At 35.4% G+C, this 17,006-nt stretch overlaps 1 protein-coding gene across 3 annotated transcripts in view; it reads left to right on the top strand.

Moving 5' to 3' along the window:
- The window catches only part of FOCAD (focadhesin), a 283,295-nt gene that overhangs the window by 178,726 nt on the left and 87,563 nt on the right, over positions 1-17,006 (top strand). For all 3 annotated transcript variants that reach the window (XM_081282574.1, XM_081282573.1, XM_081282575.1), the window contains 2 exons: positions 4,038-4,223; positions 9,387-9,508. In XM_081282574.1, coding sequence (XP_081138700.1) covers positions 4,038-4,223; positions 9,387-9,508 — 308 coding nt within the window. The remainder of the gene's footprint in view (positions 1-4,037; positions 4,224-9,386; positions 9,509-17,006) is intronic.

Raw genomic sequence — 17,006 nt, 5'->3', positions numbered from 1 at the left:
TTAATTTAACTTGAGGTATTTCCTTTCTAATTGAAATGCTAGGTGCCCTCATCTCTCCTGTGTAGACTGCTTTAAGTAGTGCTGTGTTCAAAACACACCCAAAACCACTGGACTTGAGTACAATTGAACTGGAAAACTAGTTTAAACAATTGGTCTCACTGACAATTAAAATTCATTTTCAAAGCTAAATTTATTCTGTAAGACAAATTTGTTGTGGGACTTTAGGTCACTGGTTTAATTAATGCCTCTTTGTTAATATGTTAACGTGAAAAGATCCTTATAGACTCCTTGTGTAGTTTCATCATTATAAGTTTATTCTTTGTATTAAGTAATCCAAAGATATTATAGATGTTTGAGAGCCATGAATTATTGCTTTTTAAAATGGTTCAAATTGTAGGGACATTCGACTTTTTATAAAAGCTTATAGGACTTTGGCTTTTAAAAAAGTATTCCAGTGCATACATGTGATAGTCACTTATTCTATGTGTATGTCATATTTAGAAATATTCATATGCCTCATTACTATATCTAACGTAGGAAACCATAGGTTGTCCCATCTGAGAAATTTGTTTGCTTGTGAACTATAGTTGGGATTTTGCCTTATTATAAATTTTATTTTCTGATTATTAAAAAAATTAAAAATTCCCCAAGTAAATAGTGATCAGTAACTTTTCAGTATTAGTTATATTTTACTCTTTGCTCTAATTCTACTTTTGAAGTTTAATTTAGTGAAAACCATCATCACACTAGCCTAGCCTAAGTTTCTTTTCTTGGTTTCTTCCTCATGGAGATTCCTGAGATATTGTGCGAAATATATTATTTATTTCTAGACTAAACTCCTGTCCCTGCCTTCTTTTCACTGAGAAAAATTGAATGGTACAGCTCACACAGAGATTTCACTGATGTTTAAAACAAGCCTTAAAGACTTGCTCACTGTTTTCTTTCCCCCCCCCACTTTCTACCTCAGAGCTCTTCAGAATCTAGAACTTCCCCTTAACACAAGCCTTGTCATCTAGAGTTCTTCTTGTACCTAAGAAAACCTTGGGGCCAGAAGTCCTTTTGGGCTTTTTAAATGACTTTTTCCCCCTCTTACATGCATTCCTCATTCCAGCCCTGTGGCACTAGGAGAACCTGGGGATTGAGAAAGAGGTGGGATTGTGAAGTTGTGCAGTTGTGTCTGTCCTCCCAGTGCGTACAGTGCTATAGTGGCCTTTGGCTCTTCTGCGGAGTCTGTTTGATGGCTACCAGTGCCTTTCCCCAAGAAGGGGAGGGATCAAGATCAACAACTGTGGTTGTTTTGAGAAAATTCAGTTAACTAGGTAGTCCAGATGCCAGCTATGTCTGGCAAACCATCACCATGGACAAAGTTTTCCATTTTTCCCTTTTCCATGAGGAAATGATACTAGAGAACTAAAATACCAGGACAAAGGTGCCAGCCTTAGGAATGTAGACCACAGAATATAGGATGGATGATATATGATGTCACCAGGTGCTGCAGGTAGAAAAGTGGATTGTGTTGAGATTCAGTGAATCCTGGCCCTTTTCTTCCTTTCAAATAAACACAAAAGCAGCTGCAAAGTACATTTAGTAATTTGCTTGATTTTATGTTGTTATTATTGACTTTAAAAAATGTCCTATTTAAAAATAATTTTAGATGTTAAGAAGTTGTAAGTAGTTGAGAGAGTTCCTGTGTGCCTTTTACTCGGCTGCCCTTATGATAACTTCTCACATAACACTAATGTGTTGCTAAAACCATGAAATTGACATTGGCACAATATTATTAACTATATTATAGACCTATTTGGAGCTTACTACTTATTTTCAGTATGTAGAGTTTTTGGATTAGCTTTTTTCACTCAAGGTAGTATACTTGAGATCCTTCCAAGTTGTTGCCTGTATTAGTTGGCTTTATTTTTCTTTGTTTGTAATTAGTAAATGGTACTCCATTGTGTTGATATACTACAGTTTATTAGTTTTTGAAGGCCATTTGGGTTGTTTAAAAAAATTGTGTGACATCCTACAGATTTTCAGCCTCTTTTCAGATTCTCACCTGGTCAACTGTAAGGAGGAGACCAGGGCAAGACTCTAAGACAATGGAAAAAAATCCTAGTTGCTAGCTAGGGAAATAGGGTGTTCTGTGTGTTAGCTCCATTCAGTCTCCTGAATAAACTTTATTTAAAACGTTTTTTTTTTGGGGGGGTGGAGTTATTTGAAAGGGTCTAAAATGCTGTGGAGCTGGGTAGGTAGACAAGTATCCATTTCTGGCTTAGTCTATTTGCAGACGTGTACCTGTTCCTTGGCATGTGTGCTTATCCCTTTTGTTGGAATCCAATCATTATTGAGAAGGCACATAGTTACTTTGTTACCATCATGCCACTATCTTCACAAACAAATGATTCATAGACACATTCTGAAAGTCCATACTTAGCTTGAAGTAGTTATATCTATGCCTTAGTATGCAGGAATTGGGGTCTTTGGTCTGCAATTGGAATTTGGATGTCAGGGCCTTCAGGAGAGATGCAGAATATAGCAACTACTGGAAGGTGTCTGGGGGATGCATTCCCTGACCTCACTTTGTTTTAATCTCTGATCTCCTGCCATTGTCTCTCACTAGTTGAAGCCAACAAAAACCAGAGAACAAGGGAGCCTGCTGATGTGTTTCTTAAGAGTTGTTATTGTAGGGCACAAAGTGGGGTTGAGAATAGTAGAGGATAGAGCTGATGAATAAATGGAAAACATCCCACATAGGTATCTTCTGAGCTTTGAATAGAGAAGCTTGATTTGATCTAGGAGATTTTTGTATCAGGAGGACAGAACTGGGCATGTAATAGGTGCTCCACCAAGCACTTGCTGCCTTTATTTAAAGGAGACTTTTAGATAGGTATACTTGAAATGAAATTCCAGCAAAATGGGGTGGATCCTTGCTTTTTGTTCCTTTAAGAGGTATATGTAGTAGTTTGCTTTTTTGTTTACCATTCCATGTGATTCGTTTACCTTTAATGTTTCTTTGTTTCTGTATTGGGCAACCTCTAGTGGTCCTTAGGAAAATGACACTTGAATATAAACACATACTGCTATCAAATTCATTTTTTAATAATTGTTCTAATATTACTACAGAATGATAATTGTTCATGAAAAGCTTCCCTTGAAACACCTGAAGGTCAAGAAAGAACAGATCAGTTTGGGACTGATGTGTTCCAGATAGAAGGAACAAAATGTTCAGGGACCCTGAGTAAAATACCAACTTCGTATTTTTGAGGAATGGAAAGAATCCATTTGGAAGTGTGGCTTTAATATGGAGAGAAAGGGTGGGTGGTAGAGATGAGGTAAAAGGGAGAGGGATGATCATGATCCTTCAGTCATGGTCAGAGGTTGTGAAATACAATGAAAAGTCAGACATTGTTAGGGAAGGGAGTGATAACATTCTGCCTTCTGGGTAGTAGGAATAGAAACTAAGAAACTAGTTCTTACATTAATATTTATGAGGAAGAGAGAAAATGATAACTAGGTAAGTGGCAATAAAATTGGAGGTAAACAGATGGATTAGGGATATGTTTTGAAGGTGAAGCCAGAAGGATTTGCTAATGGATTACATGTGGGACATGAGGAACTGAGAATGACTCCTGTTTCCGGGGGACGGGGGTACCTGGGATTGAACTCAGGGACACTTGACCACTGAGCCATATCCCTAGCCCTATTTTGTATTTTATTTAGAATCAGGGTCTCACTGAGTTGCTTAGTGCCTTGCTTTTGCTGAGGCTGGCTTTGAACTCGAGATGCTTCTGCCTCAGCCTCCCAAGCTGCTGGAAATACAGGTGTGTGCCTCTGCACTTGGTGACTCCTCAGTTTTTAAGCTTGAATAACTTGGTGTCATGTTCTAAGTGGTGAAGACTAAGAAAGGCATGTGGGGACCAAGAGTTTTTAACCATGTAAAGTTCAATCTGATATATAGCTTAGATGCTCATATATGAATTAAGAATAAACATCTATCTTCCAGAATACTGTATTTACTTCATTTTTTTCCCCTCCATTTTCAGCTTTGGAGGAATTTTTTACATCACTTGTGAAGCAAGAAATGGTGAATATGCCACGTGGAATCTATCATTCAGCATTAAAAGGAGGTATCCGCTCAGACCAAGGAAAGACTATAGCAGGAATCCCCAATTTTATATTGAAAATGTATGAAACAAACAAGCAACCAGGATTGAAACCTGGCCTGGCAGGTAAGAGTAGTGCATTCATGGTATCAAGGCATAAGTTCTTCTTCTTCTTCTTCTTTTTTTTTTTTTTTTTTTTGTGGCGCTGGGGATTGAACCTAGGGCATTGTGCGTGCAAGGCAAGCACTCTACCAACTGAGCTATACCCCCAGCCTGAGGTAAAGTTCTTAATGTTCTTATTTAAATTCCCTTCAAATTAGGAGTTAATAGATCATGGCAGGGCATTGCTACTATTGCTGCCACTAACATCCAGATGCAGCTTGGATGAATTACAAAAATAAATAATCACATTTTAAAAGGTACCAGAGAACTGTATAAGCAAAGACATAAAATTTCAGAGTGGAATTTCAGAACTGCTTGTCTCCCAGTGGAGGAAATTCACTGATTCTGATTTTGGGTTAAGTTTAGGGGAAGGTCCAGGTACAGGTCTGGCCTGTTGGAGTAAAGAGAAACTAATGAGGATTTTAGTGGTGACATGAATCTAGATTGGCAAATTGGGAGATTTTCCTCATAGGACATTTTTTTTTTTTTAATTTGGGGTTTGCTCCAAAAATGAAAAAGCTATTTGAAAAGCTTCTGAAAGGGGCTGGGGATGTGGCTCAAGTGGTAGCGCGCTTGCCTGGCATGCGTGCGGCCCGGGTTCGATCCTCAGCACCACATACAAACAAAGATGTTCTGTCCGCCGAAAACTAAAACTAAACTAAACTAAAATAAATATTAAAAAAAATTCTCTCTCACTCTCAAAAAAAAAAAAAAAAGCTTCTGAAAGGCAAAGTGAAATCTCCTTTGGTCTTTGGCCTTGTGGTGCTTAGGAAACAAAGACTGGCTAAGAAAATGGACCTTAAAACAAAGCAGGCAAGAGCTGAAAACTCCTGAAGTGGTGAATTGATAGTGAAATCTATAGCCACTCTTACCTGGGTGCACTTGTGAATTATGGTCACAGCTGGAGTGGCAGCCTTCAGGCTCCCCCTAGCAAGAGGCTGGTGTGCCACAGTCTGGCTGGGCACAATCAGGAGCCACTTGTCAAAAGAAACTAACTTTATTTTTAGAACCACACACGCCAAACAAAACAGCTCCTCAGGAAAAACCCTCAGAGCCCAACTGCCACCACCGGCTTCCCACAGGCCTCTCCCCAAACCACAAGCCTCTCCACCTCCCACAATCCTCCTGCTCTTGACGCCGATTGGCTGGGTCGCATGGGCAGAGCCAAAAAAAGTCCCCCAATGAGCAGCTCCGTAGTCTGAAAGGGCAGGGAAACAGCCCAATGAGCATCACCGCAGAGGAGCCAATCAGCTCAAAGTTGCTGGGGCCGCTGTGAGCCAATCATCAGCTGGCAGTCTGAAAGGGCGGGGAAACAACCCAATGAGCATCACCGCAGAGGAGCCAATCAGCTAGAAGTTGCTGTGGCCGCTGTGAGCCAATCATCAGCTGGCAGTCTGAAAGTTTGCTGGGGTCCCTTCGGCTGTGGCTCTCAACACTGGTGCAGAAGGTGGAAAACCAGAGATTTTGGCCTTCATGTGGTGCTAAGCAACGTGAAGAACCTCAAACACAGAATCTGTTTTTTCCGTAAGATATTTGCCAGGATTTAACAGTTTATGATATGGGAGGTTAAAGAGCTAAATTTAAGAGGGCAGACCTGACTCTCCCATAATCTTGCCAGATTAGGGAGTCAAAGACTCATTAGACAATCGATCAGTTGAAAATCTTGGATGTGGGGATGTGGAATGGGGTATAGAAGGAGAATGACATGCTCCAGGAACAGGACTGAATGGAAATAGATTTCACAAAACTACCATCAAGCTCAACCAAGGTTAACCCATAATTAGTTCTTTACCCAGTCTTTCTGAACAAGGGAGAGGAAAACTACTGTATGATAAATATAAATATTTTTACAGCATCTGTGGTTCTTTTATACACTGTCTAAAACACAAAGAAACAGTACGAAAAAGAACCAAGAAATAAAGGAGATATTTCATGGAAATAAAGAAGGCACTCCATTAAGAAAATATAATTCTAATTGATGTATGTGAAATAACCACTTCAAAATATATTTTAAAATGAGGAGAACTAAAAGAGGAAACAGACCAACCTACAGTAGTACTGGAAGCTTCTTTTCACTGGCCAGCAGAGTAGGCAACTCGGTGCACAAAATATATGAATAATATATGAATGAACATATTGATATATAGACTATTGTACATTACAATAAGAAAATTCATATTCTTTTTAACAGTACATGTAAAATTTACCAAAATTACATATGAAGGACCAATATTGAGGTCACTTAGAATCTATCCTTAGATTACAAAGGGGTTAAACTAAAAGTAAATAACAAAAGTATAACTGGAATATCTTCAGAGGCCTGGAAATTGAACAATATGCTTTAAAATAAGCCATGGGTGAGAGAAAACAATGAAAATGGAAAATAAAAAAATAGTTTGACACATTCATTATTTGAAGACATGATTGTCTACATAGAAAATTCAAAATAATCTACAGATTAATTCCCAAAATTAGTAAATGAATTCAGGAGTACGCCATATGTACAAAGGTGGAAAATGAAAAAACTATAATAGCATCAAAAATATCAAGTATCTAAAACAAATTTATAACTTGGATCATGAAAGCTATAAAATATTGTTTTTTTCATTTTAAAATTAATTTATTTGCAAAATATTATTGAGGAAAAAATATTAAGTGGAGTGGCATGCCATGTTTATGGACTAGAAGAATGCATGTTGTAAGAATATACCTTCTCACCAAATTAATATGTAGATTCAACTCAATCACAGTCTATACTGGAAATTGATAAGCTGATTCCAGAATCTGTGTGGAAATGCAAAAGGCCAAGAATAATCTAGCAATCTTGAGGCAAAACAACAAAGTAGGAGGATGTACTTTACCAGATTGGAAGACCTATTATAAACCCACAATAATTGACAGGGTGGTATTAGTGCCAGGACTGATGGTCTGACCAATGAAGAATACAGAGCATTCACACACACACACACACACACACACACACACACACACACACACAAGATCACTAGATTTATGGAAAAGGTAACATTACAGTACTGTGGAGTGAATGTGTGGTCTTTTATACAAGTAATTCTGTAATTTGAAGCTCTAATTATAAAAAGAATGGCAAATTAATTAAAATTAAGAACATGTATTAATGAAACTATATTAATGGAGAGTGAAAAGGCAAGTTAGAGAATGCACAAAGGTATTTACAACATATGTCTGATAAAGGACTCATTCAGAATGTATAAAGACCTTTGTACATCAGTGAGTAAAAGACACTCAGTAGAAAAAGCAGGAAAATGGTTTTAATGGATGCTTCAAGAAGAGAGTGTTCAAATGTCCAGTGAACATATGAGATGATGGTCAATTCAACTTCATTAACTTCAGAATTTTTTTTTTTTTTTTTTTTTTTTGGTACTGGTGATTGAACTCGGGGGCACTCATCCACTGAGCCACATCCCCGGCCTTATTTTGTATTTTATTTAGAGACATTATCTCACATGTGAGTTTTTGGGGATCACTTCAGATCCAAACTATAACAATAAGTAATGTATAAATGATTTTAAAGTATACAGAGGATGTGAATAGATTGTATGCAAATACTGTCTTTTCACAAAAAGTACTTGAGCATTCATGGATTTTGATATTCATGGGGGTTCCTGTAACCAATCCCCATGGATACCAAAGGATGATTGTATGGTGAATATGTAGAGCAACCAGAAATGCTGATGGAAATGTAAGTCATTCAACACTTTGTAAAACTGATACTGAATAAATCCATGCCCTTTTACCCAGTTATTTCATTCTTAGGAATTAATCCAAATGAAGTCGCCAAGAGATATATATATACTGTGATGTTCATAGCAGTCCTATTTGAGTAGCCCTACATGTGGAGACTATCTAAATGCTTTTGACATAAAACAGATAAATAAATGTGGTATATTCATATGATGGAATATTATTCATCAGAGAATGACTATATATATAGCTGCTAATAACAATGTGAATGATTGTCTCAACAATTAGGTGGAGTAAAAGAAGTCAATATTAAAAGGACATACACAGACTGGGGTTGTGGCTCAGTGGTAGAGCGCTTGGTTCAATCCCCAGCACCACATAAAAATAAATAAATAAATAAATAAATAAATAAATAAATAAATAAATAAAGGTATCGTGTCCATCTACAACTAAAATAATATTAAAAAAAGGACTTACACAATTTAATTTTATTTATAATAAAGTAACCGGGTGTGTGACTAGAGGGAGGCACAAGGAAGGGCTTTAGAGATTCTGATTATGTTTGGCTTCCTGATCTGGGTGCTACTCAAACGTGTTTGATCAATGTGCTGCAATTCATTGAGATGAATACTTACAATATGTACACTTTGTGTTTGTCATACTTCAATAAAAGATGTTTTTAAAAAAAGTAATCTCAGTATTTTAAGTAATCTTGGTACCTAAAAGTGCCTTCTCAATTTGTTCAAAACTGCTGGTATAGTTTCCCAGACCCCCCCCCCAACCCCCTGCCAGCTCACCCTCCAGTGACCCTCCTTGACTGCCTTTGCTTTCTTGACTCTTGTGGCTGGAGCTTGGAAGGTCAGTTTAGAACTTGGTTGGGCCAGGTTTTGGAAGGACATGGAGAAGACAGGAGTGAATGAGTACAGTTTCGGGGAATAGCTTGTTCACTTGTGGGTGTAACCTGATGGACCCCATGTTATCAGAGTTCATAAGGATGAATATGTGCATATGTTTCTCTTTCAACAAAATTTGTTTTAGGGGAAAAAGGTTTAGAAGGCTCTCTACAACCAATTGTTTCTAAAATTTAAAACCAGGAATTATAAATTTGTTAGTTTATTTGTAAGTATTTAAAAGTGCTTGTTTACAAATGACTTATAAATAAGTGATATTTTAAGTGTTAAATTTATATCTCACCTTTTTTTTCCTTACACACCAATAGTCAAAATGACAATTACCTTGACAAATTATCTTTTCATTTATATGGTTCTCCATATATTGAATATGTATCATTGAGAATATATTTAATGACGTTTTTCCATCGTAAATGTTTTTATGTACTTCTTTTTTTTACTTTAAATGATACTTTTAGTCATTTTTGTTAATTTTTATTTATTTATTTAACAGGTGGTATGTTATTTTGTTATGATGTATCCATGTATCAGAGTAAAGATGGCAAACCACTGAATCGACTAATGGCCAGTAGAGGGCGAAGCTTCAAGCAGACATCACTTGCTCTTGTTCATGAGGTAGGTTCTTTCCCTCTCCAATAGCCTCTTCTTTGTATGTGTTTTAGTGTCTCTCCTTCCCTTTGTTTATGAAGTTGAGTGTTTATTAGGAAGCAATTTTTTTTATTGCAATTAAAATTTCTCTTAGAGGCTCCTAAAATAACTGACCAAAAAGAATGCTAAAATATTTTAATGTATTTCTGAAAGAAACTGCCATGCTACTTCTCCACCTAATTATTAAGGTGTAGCATCTAGAGCTTTGGTTTATTTCATTAATGTCATACTTCCACTGTTTAGAATAAATTTCAACTTATTAAAGAAAAATATTCCCTATTTCTTAATTGTAATCCTTTCAAAGTATATAGTACAGCAATATTTATATTTTTGAATAGAATTAACAGTTAATCATAGTATATTTAAAGAAAAACTGTGATGTAAGTATTTATCTTAATTTTCCTTTCATCTAATTAAAAAAATGAAGTTTTATGATGCCATTAAATGATTTGCATAAATCTGATCATTGCAGATTATAACAAAACCAGGGGAAATAGAGAATCTAGAAAGCACTTGGGGAGGATATTTTTTGTTGTTGTCATTTTTTGATGATATTCACTTATGTGTATATAAATTAAAATGTATGAATAACAAGAGAAAATATCACAGTATTTTATATAATTAAGACACAATAGGTCATACATGAAAATATAAGTTCTAAATAAAAACAGTTATAAATGAAGACATGAATTATAAAAATTTGAGTTAGTGTTAAATAACTAGCATTTCTAAGATATGTACATATAAAATCTTATGCTTTGATGCATAATTTATAAATCCTAGTGTCACTAATTTGGTTAGATTATAGTCTGTATGCTAATTGTCACCAGTATAATAGTGTATTGATGTACAAAGGGATTTGAAGACCCATCTTTGTCCTTTTGCCATCTATTTTTCTTTCATGTATTTAGAGTCGAAATTGTATAGATCTTTTTTTGAAGACTTCTTGTCCAATATAGTGTCTTCATCCAATTAAAGAGAAAGAAAGGATCTTGGAAAAGTAATGTTTCTCTGAGAACAAGAGAGGTTGAATTTCACAAAAAAAAAAAAAAAAAGGAACAACATAGGCAATTTCTACATTTATTTTTCCCTGGTATCTTATTAATTGTCATGGAAAAAGGAGAGATTTGGTACATTTTTTAGTTTGTTTGTTTTTAATTTGTATACTTAGGTATTTGGAGAACAACTAGAGTTTAAAATCTTCACAGAAAGATGATTTTTTAAAGTCACCATCAAAGAATCAAGAAAAAACATCAAAGTGAGGATAGCTGAAAATATCTTATAAATCCAGATATTGGTATCTGAACTTATGAGATGTGCCCTAGATACAAATGATGAAAATTTTTGGGTTCATATACTTGTAGCTTTTGTAATAGAGAGTCTAGAATATTTTAGGTGTCAATTAGAGGTATATTTCACAGAATTCTGTGAAACCTATGGTAGGATTTCTTAAAAATTTATTTATTCTAATTATATATGACAGCAGAATGCATTTCAATTCATAGTACAGATGTAGAGCACAATTTTTCCTGTCTCTGGTTGTACACAAAGTAGTGTCACATCATTTGTTTCTTCATACATGTACTTGATGAATGATGTCCATCTCATTCCACCGTCTTTTTTTTTTTTTTAGAGTGAGGAGAGAGAGAGAGAGAGAGAGAGAGAGAGAGAGAGAGAGAGAGAATGAATTTTTAATATTTATTTTTTAGTTCTTGGCGGACACAACATCTTTGTTGGTATGTGGTGCTGAGGATGGAACCTGGGTCGTATGCATGCCAGGCGAGTGCGCTACCGCTTGAGCCACATCCCCAGCCCTCATTCCACCATCTTTCCTACCCTCTGTCCCCTCTCTTCCCTGCCCTCCTCTTTGCCCTATCTAAAGTTCCTCCATTCCTCCTATGCTCTCTTCCCTCATCCCTGTTATGAATCAGCATCCTCACATAAGAGAAAACATTTGGCATTTGTTTTTTTTGGGATTGGCTTACTCTTAATAATATTCTCCAACTCCATCCATTTACCTGCAAATGCCATGATTTGATTTTATTTTAGTGCTGAGTGAGTATTATTCCATTATGTATATATACCACAGTTTCTGTATCCATTCTTCTATTGAAGGGCATCTAGGTTGGTTCCACAGTTTAGCTCTTGTGAATTGTGCTGCTATAAACGTTGATGTGGCTGCATTACTGTAATATGCTGTTTTTAAGTCCTTTGGGTATAAACCGAGGAGAGGGATAGCTGGGTCAAATGATGATTCCATTCCAAGTTTTCCAAGGAATATCCATACTGCTTTCCATATTGGTTGCACAAATTTGCAGTCCCACCAGCAATGTATGAGTGTGCCTTTTTCTCCTCATCCTTGCTAATACTTATTGTTGTTTGTCTTCTTAATAGCTGCTATTCTGACTGGAGAGAGATGAAATTTTAGAGTAGTTTTGATTTGCGTTTCTCTAATTGCTAGAAATGTTGAACAGTTTTTCATATATTTGTCAATTGATTGTATATTCTCTTCTGAGAAGTGTCTGTTCAGTTCCTTAGCCCATTTATTGATTGTGGGTTTTTTTTGGGGGGGGGGTGTTACGATTTTTGAGTTCTTTATATATCCTAGAGATTAGTGCTCTATCTGTACATGTGGTAAAAATTTGCTCCCCTTCTGTAGGCTGTCTATTCACCTCACTGATTGTTTCCTTTGCTGAGAAAAAGCTTTTTAGTTTGAATCCATCCCCATGATAGGATTTTAGTTCATATTCCATCTTCTGGTTACTTTAGTTCATTTGTGCTAAAAAATATAATAAAGAGAATCAGCTATACAGTTTTTCAAACTATGTGACAAAAATAATATGAGCCTTTAGAGCTGCTTGATAATAATAATAAGTTGCAATAATAATAGGCTGTAATCAGCTGAGACACTTTTAAAATTGCTGTATGTATAGGTGTTCCAGACTTAAAATAGTTTGGCTTATGATTTTTTTTTTGCCTTATGATGGTGCAAAAGTGAATGGGTTCTGTAGAAACTGTACTTTGAATTTGCATTTTTTTGTGTGTGGGTTATCAAGATACAATATGATACTATCTCTTGAGGGTAGGCAGTGGCAGCAAACTGCAACTCCCAAGCAGGCATTTGATCCTGATGGTAAACTACTGATATTCTACAGTCTGTTGTCTGACCAAGCTATGATGGTTGTTGGGTTAGATGTAATGAATGCACTTTAAATTTATGACATTTTAATTTTTTGATGGGATCCTGTAACTGGAAGCTCCTCTGGGAGTATCAACTTATTAATTTGTTTAATCTCTACATTAATCCTCTGAGGGTAGGTCCTGTTAATTTGCTCAAGGTCTTAAAACTAAGTGGAGGAACCTAGAATCTGAACCCAGGAATGAAGTCCTTGAACTATCCTATACAGTTGTCTTTTCTTATCTGAAAGGGGTATGTACTGAGACCTTACGTAGTAAATGCCTCAAACCACAGATAGTACTAAACCTCATGCAGCAATGCCTTCTCCGTCATAACTAAGCACCCAGCATATATTGTGGCTATAAATTTTGCAGTTTGAGGTGTGACATTGAAATTTAATATGAATTTATTTTTCCTTCTTCACAATTTCACAGATAGAAGATTTATTCTTACGGTAGAGCTTAGCAACCTTAGGGTGATTCTTTCCCTTTCCTTATTAAGTCAAGAATTTTAAGCTTTTCACTTTATGGCTTCTCTTGGGCATATACAAAATGCCACCCTCCCCATTCTCATGCTTTGGGGCAATTTTTAAGTAAAGTCAGGGTGACTTGAGCACAAACATTTCAATATCATCTCGGTTGATCTGATACCTCAGAGGGTTACTATGTGACTAAGGGGCTGTTAGTGTATACAGTGTAAATATGTTGGACAAAGGGATGACTCATGTCTAGAATGAGATGGCGCAAGATTTCATCAGGCTACTCAGAATGATGTGGAACTTAGAAATTATGAACAGTTTATTTTATATTTTTAGAGCATAGTTATCTGTAGGTAATTGAAAACACAGGAAAGTGAAACTGTGCTCTTCTAGGTCAGAGAACTTTTAAAAACTACCTTGGGATCTTGGGTCATGTTTTCCTTTTAGGGTTTTATTAATGGTTTTCCTTTAATGACTAATGATGTCTTTTCATCTGTTCATTTGCCATTCATGTAGTTTCTTCCACAAAGTGTATGCTCTAATCTTTTGATGTCCCCCCCCCCCGCCTTACTGGTGTTATATTCAAATGAGAATCCTTAATATAGTCTACATTAGAAATGAATTTTGTAAATGTTTTTATGTGGTCTGTACTTTGTCTCTTCATTTCTCTAACATTGTCTTTGAAGAGTAGGTTTTTAATTCTGAAGCATTTTAATTTATCACATTTTTCTTTTAATTGTTTTTTAACTTAAGTTTTCAAAAATTTGTTTTTTTAAACTCCTGTGTTTAATTTTTACTTTTTCTTTTTGAAAAAAAAATGAGGTAAAATTTGTTTGTCATAAAATTTACTTATTTATATTGTATGATTCATTGGTTTTCAATATATTCATGGAGATATATGCCATTGCCACAATTAATTTTAGAATATTTTCATCACCCGTAAACAAATTCTACACCCTTAAGTAATCACACTCTAATTTCCCTTACCTTAGCCTCCTGCAAACTTCTAATCTCTTTCTGTCGTTGTAGATTTGCTAATTCTGGACATTTCATATACATAAAATCATATAATATGTGGGTGTTTTGGAGTATGGTTTTTTCATTTAGTATCTTTTCAAGGTTATATAGTAGCATGTATCAGTACCTCATTACTTTTGGGGAAGAATAGCATTCTACTGTTTGGATATAACACATTTAGTTTATCTAAAAATCAGTTTATGGATAGTCCATTTTCTTGTAGAAGTTTTATACTTTAAGCCTTGAATTTTAGACTGTGATCCATTTAGTTAAAATTTTATAAGGTACAAACTATTTTTGTTGAAAATACCATCCTTTCTTCCCTGAACTACCTAAGGAGTTTCGATGAAAATCATCTCTCCATATTTTTGTGGACCTTTTTCTATACTCACTTGTGTTCTATTGATGTATATGTCTAGACTTTCACTAAAACCACACAGGTTATTTACTGACACTTTTTGATGAATATTGAAGTAGTATGAGTTCTCCAACTTTGCTTCTTTTTCTCCAAAAACATTTTTCCTGACAATTTTAGGCCCTTTGCTTTTATTCTAAATTTTAGATGAGCTTTGAGAAATCACACACACACACACACACACACACACACACACACGCGCACGCATACACACATGCACACACACACACAAGCACGCATACACACATGCACACACACACACACACAAGCACGCATACACACACGCACACACACACACACAAGCCTGTTGTGATTTTGATTGTAAATGTGTCGAGTTCCCAAGTCAACTTGGGATAAAACTGACAACTTAGTAATGTTTAGTTTCTATAATCAGGTACAAGATATGTCTTTCCACTTAGAGTGATATTTTGTTGTTTTTGTGTTACAAATCTTAGACACATTTTGTTAAATTTCTTAAGTATTACATATCTGTAAACATTGTCATGGTATGACAATTAGACCTTTTGTTTAAATTTCTATTGATAGTATGTAAATATACAATTTATTTTTCATCCCTGACCTTTTTAAACTTACTTATAAATTCTTGTAGCCTTTTTGTAGATTATTTTTGTTTTTATTGTAACATTGTCTGTGAAGAAAGATGGTCTTAATTTGTATCTATATTCCTTCCATTCCTTTGTTAGTACCTGATCACACTATGTTGAACAGGACTAGACAGAGTAGACATTCTCGTCTTATTTATGGTATTAGAAAAAGCATTCAGTGTTTCACCATTGCTGAGAATTTTATCACAAATAGATGTCGAATTTTGTCAAATGCTTTTTGTATATCTATTGAAATATGATGAATTATTTTCCTTGATTTTCCAATGCAAACTAACCTGCATTCCTGGGATTAAACTCCATAATGTTCTATCCTGTATATATTGCTGTGTTTGGTTTGCTAAAAGTTTGTTAGAAATTTCTGCATCTGTGCTCATGAGGTATCTTATTCTATATTCTTATAATGTCTTTGCTTGTTTGTATTATCTAGTAATACTGTGATAATAAAGTGAATAGAAAGGGACTAAGGGATACTGAGAAAGAAGGAAGAAAGATGGGAAAACAGAAGACTTAAGGAATGAAATTGACTAAATTATGCTATGTATATACATATATGAATACACCACAGTGAATTTCACCTTTGTATATATCTATAATGCACCAACAAAAAAACTATAAATAGAAGGAAGACCAGCAGAGTAGAGGAAGGGTAATGGAGGAAGGATAATGACTAATGTTGTCTTTTCATCTGTTCACTTGCCATTCATGTAGCTCTCTATTCTGTGCCATTGATCAATTTCCCTAGTCATTCACCAATATCACACTGTCTTGATTCCTGTAGCTTTATGATAAGTCTTGAAGTTGGGGAGTGGCACCTTTCCATTTTGTTCTCCTTCAATATAATGTTGGCTCTTCTGGGTATTTTGCCCTTCCATATGAGCTTTAGAGTCAGTTTCTTGATATCTGTAGAATAACTTGAAGGAATTTTTGGCTCATGAAAATCATTAGATTAAGTTGGGAACAACTGACATTTTGACAATATTGAGTCTTTCTATTTATGTACATGCAATATCTCTCCATTAATTTAATTTATTATTGATTTCTTTAATCAGTTTTGTACTTTTTCTTATGTATCTTGTATAAAATTCAAGACTATACTCTGAATAAAATCTTTGGTTCAATACAAAAGTGGAGAGAGAGGACATGATCCTTGGCTTGTTCCTGACAACAAAAGTGTTGTATGCAGGGCTGGGGATGTGGCTCAAGTGGTAGTGCACTCGCCTGTCATGCACAAGGCGCTGGGTTCGATCCTCAGCAAAACATACAAATAAAATAAAGATGTTGTGTCCACTGAAAACTAAAAAATAAATATTAAAAAATTTTCTCTCTCTCTCTCTCTCTCTCTCTCTCTCTCTCTCTCTCTAAAAAAAGTGTTGTATGCCTTTTTTTAAAAAGTTTATTATTGTTATCTTTGTTTAACATGATATTTTCCCCTGATATTTTTGGAAGAATCACAGATCCAATCTGATTTGTGTTTGACCTGATATACAAGTACTGCATAATTGCTGTCTTGTTTACATTTCTTTAAAACTGAAGAAACTGTTCACTCCTGTGAATAGGGGATCATGAGTGGTCATTTTAGATCTTGTAGGGTTTCTACAAGCTCAGGCAACTTCCTCCTCTTTTCTGATTTTGTATCTTCTCATCCTGAGGTTAACTTTGTCCCTGTTAAGGAAGAAGCTGAAGGTGAATGACAGTTTTCTTCCCTGGAATTCACCACAAGTCTCATCATCCTTTGGCATTTCTAACTTTGA

This window comes from Spermophilus citellus (genome assembly GCF_964194105.1).
Source record: "Spermophilus citellus genome assembly, chromosome: 2".
Taxonomy (NCBI): domain Eukaryota; kingdom Metazoa; phylum Chordata; class Mammalia; order Rodentia; family Sciuridae; genus Spermophilus; species Spermophilus citellus.
The sequence above is the reverse complement of the archived record's forward strand: the minus strand, read 5'-3'. Positions and strand labels throughout refer to the sequence as shown.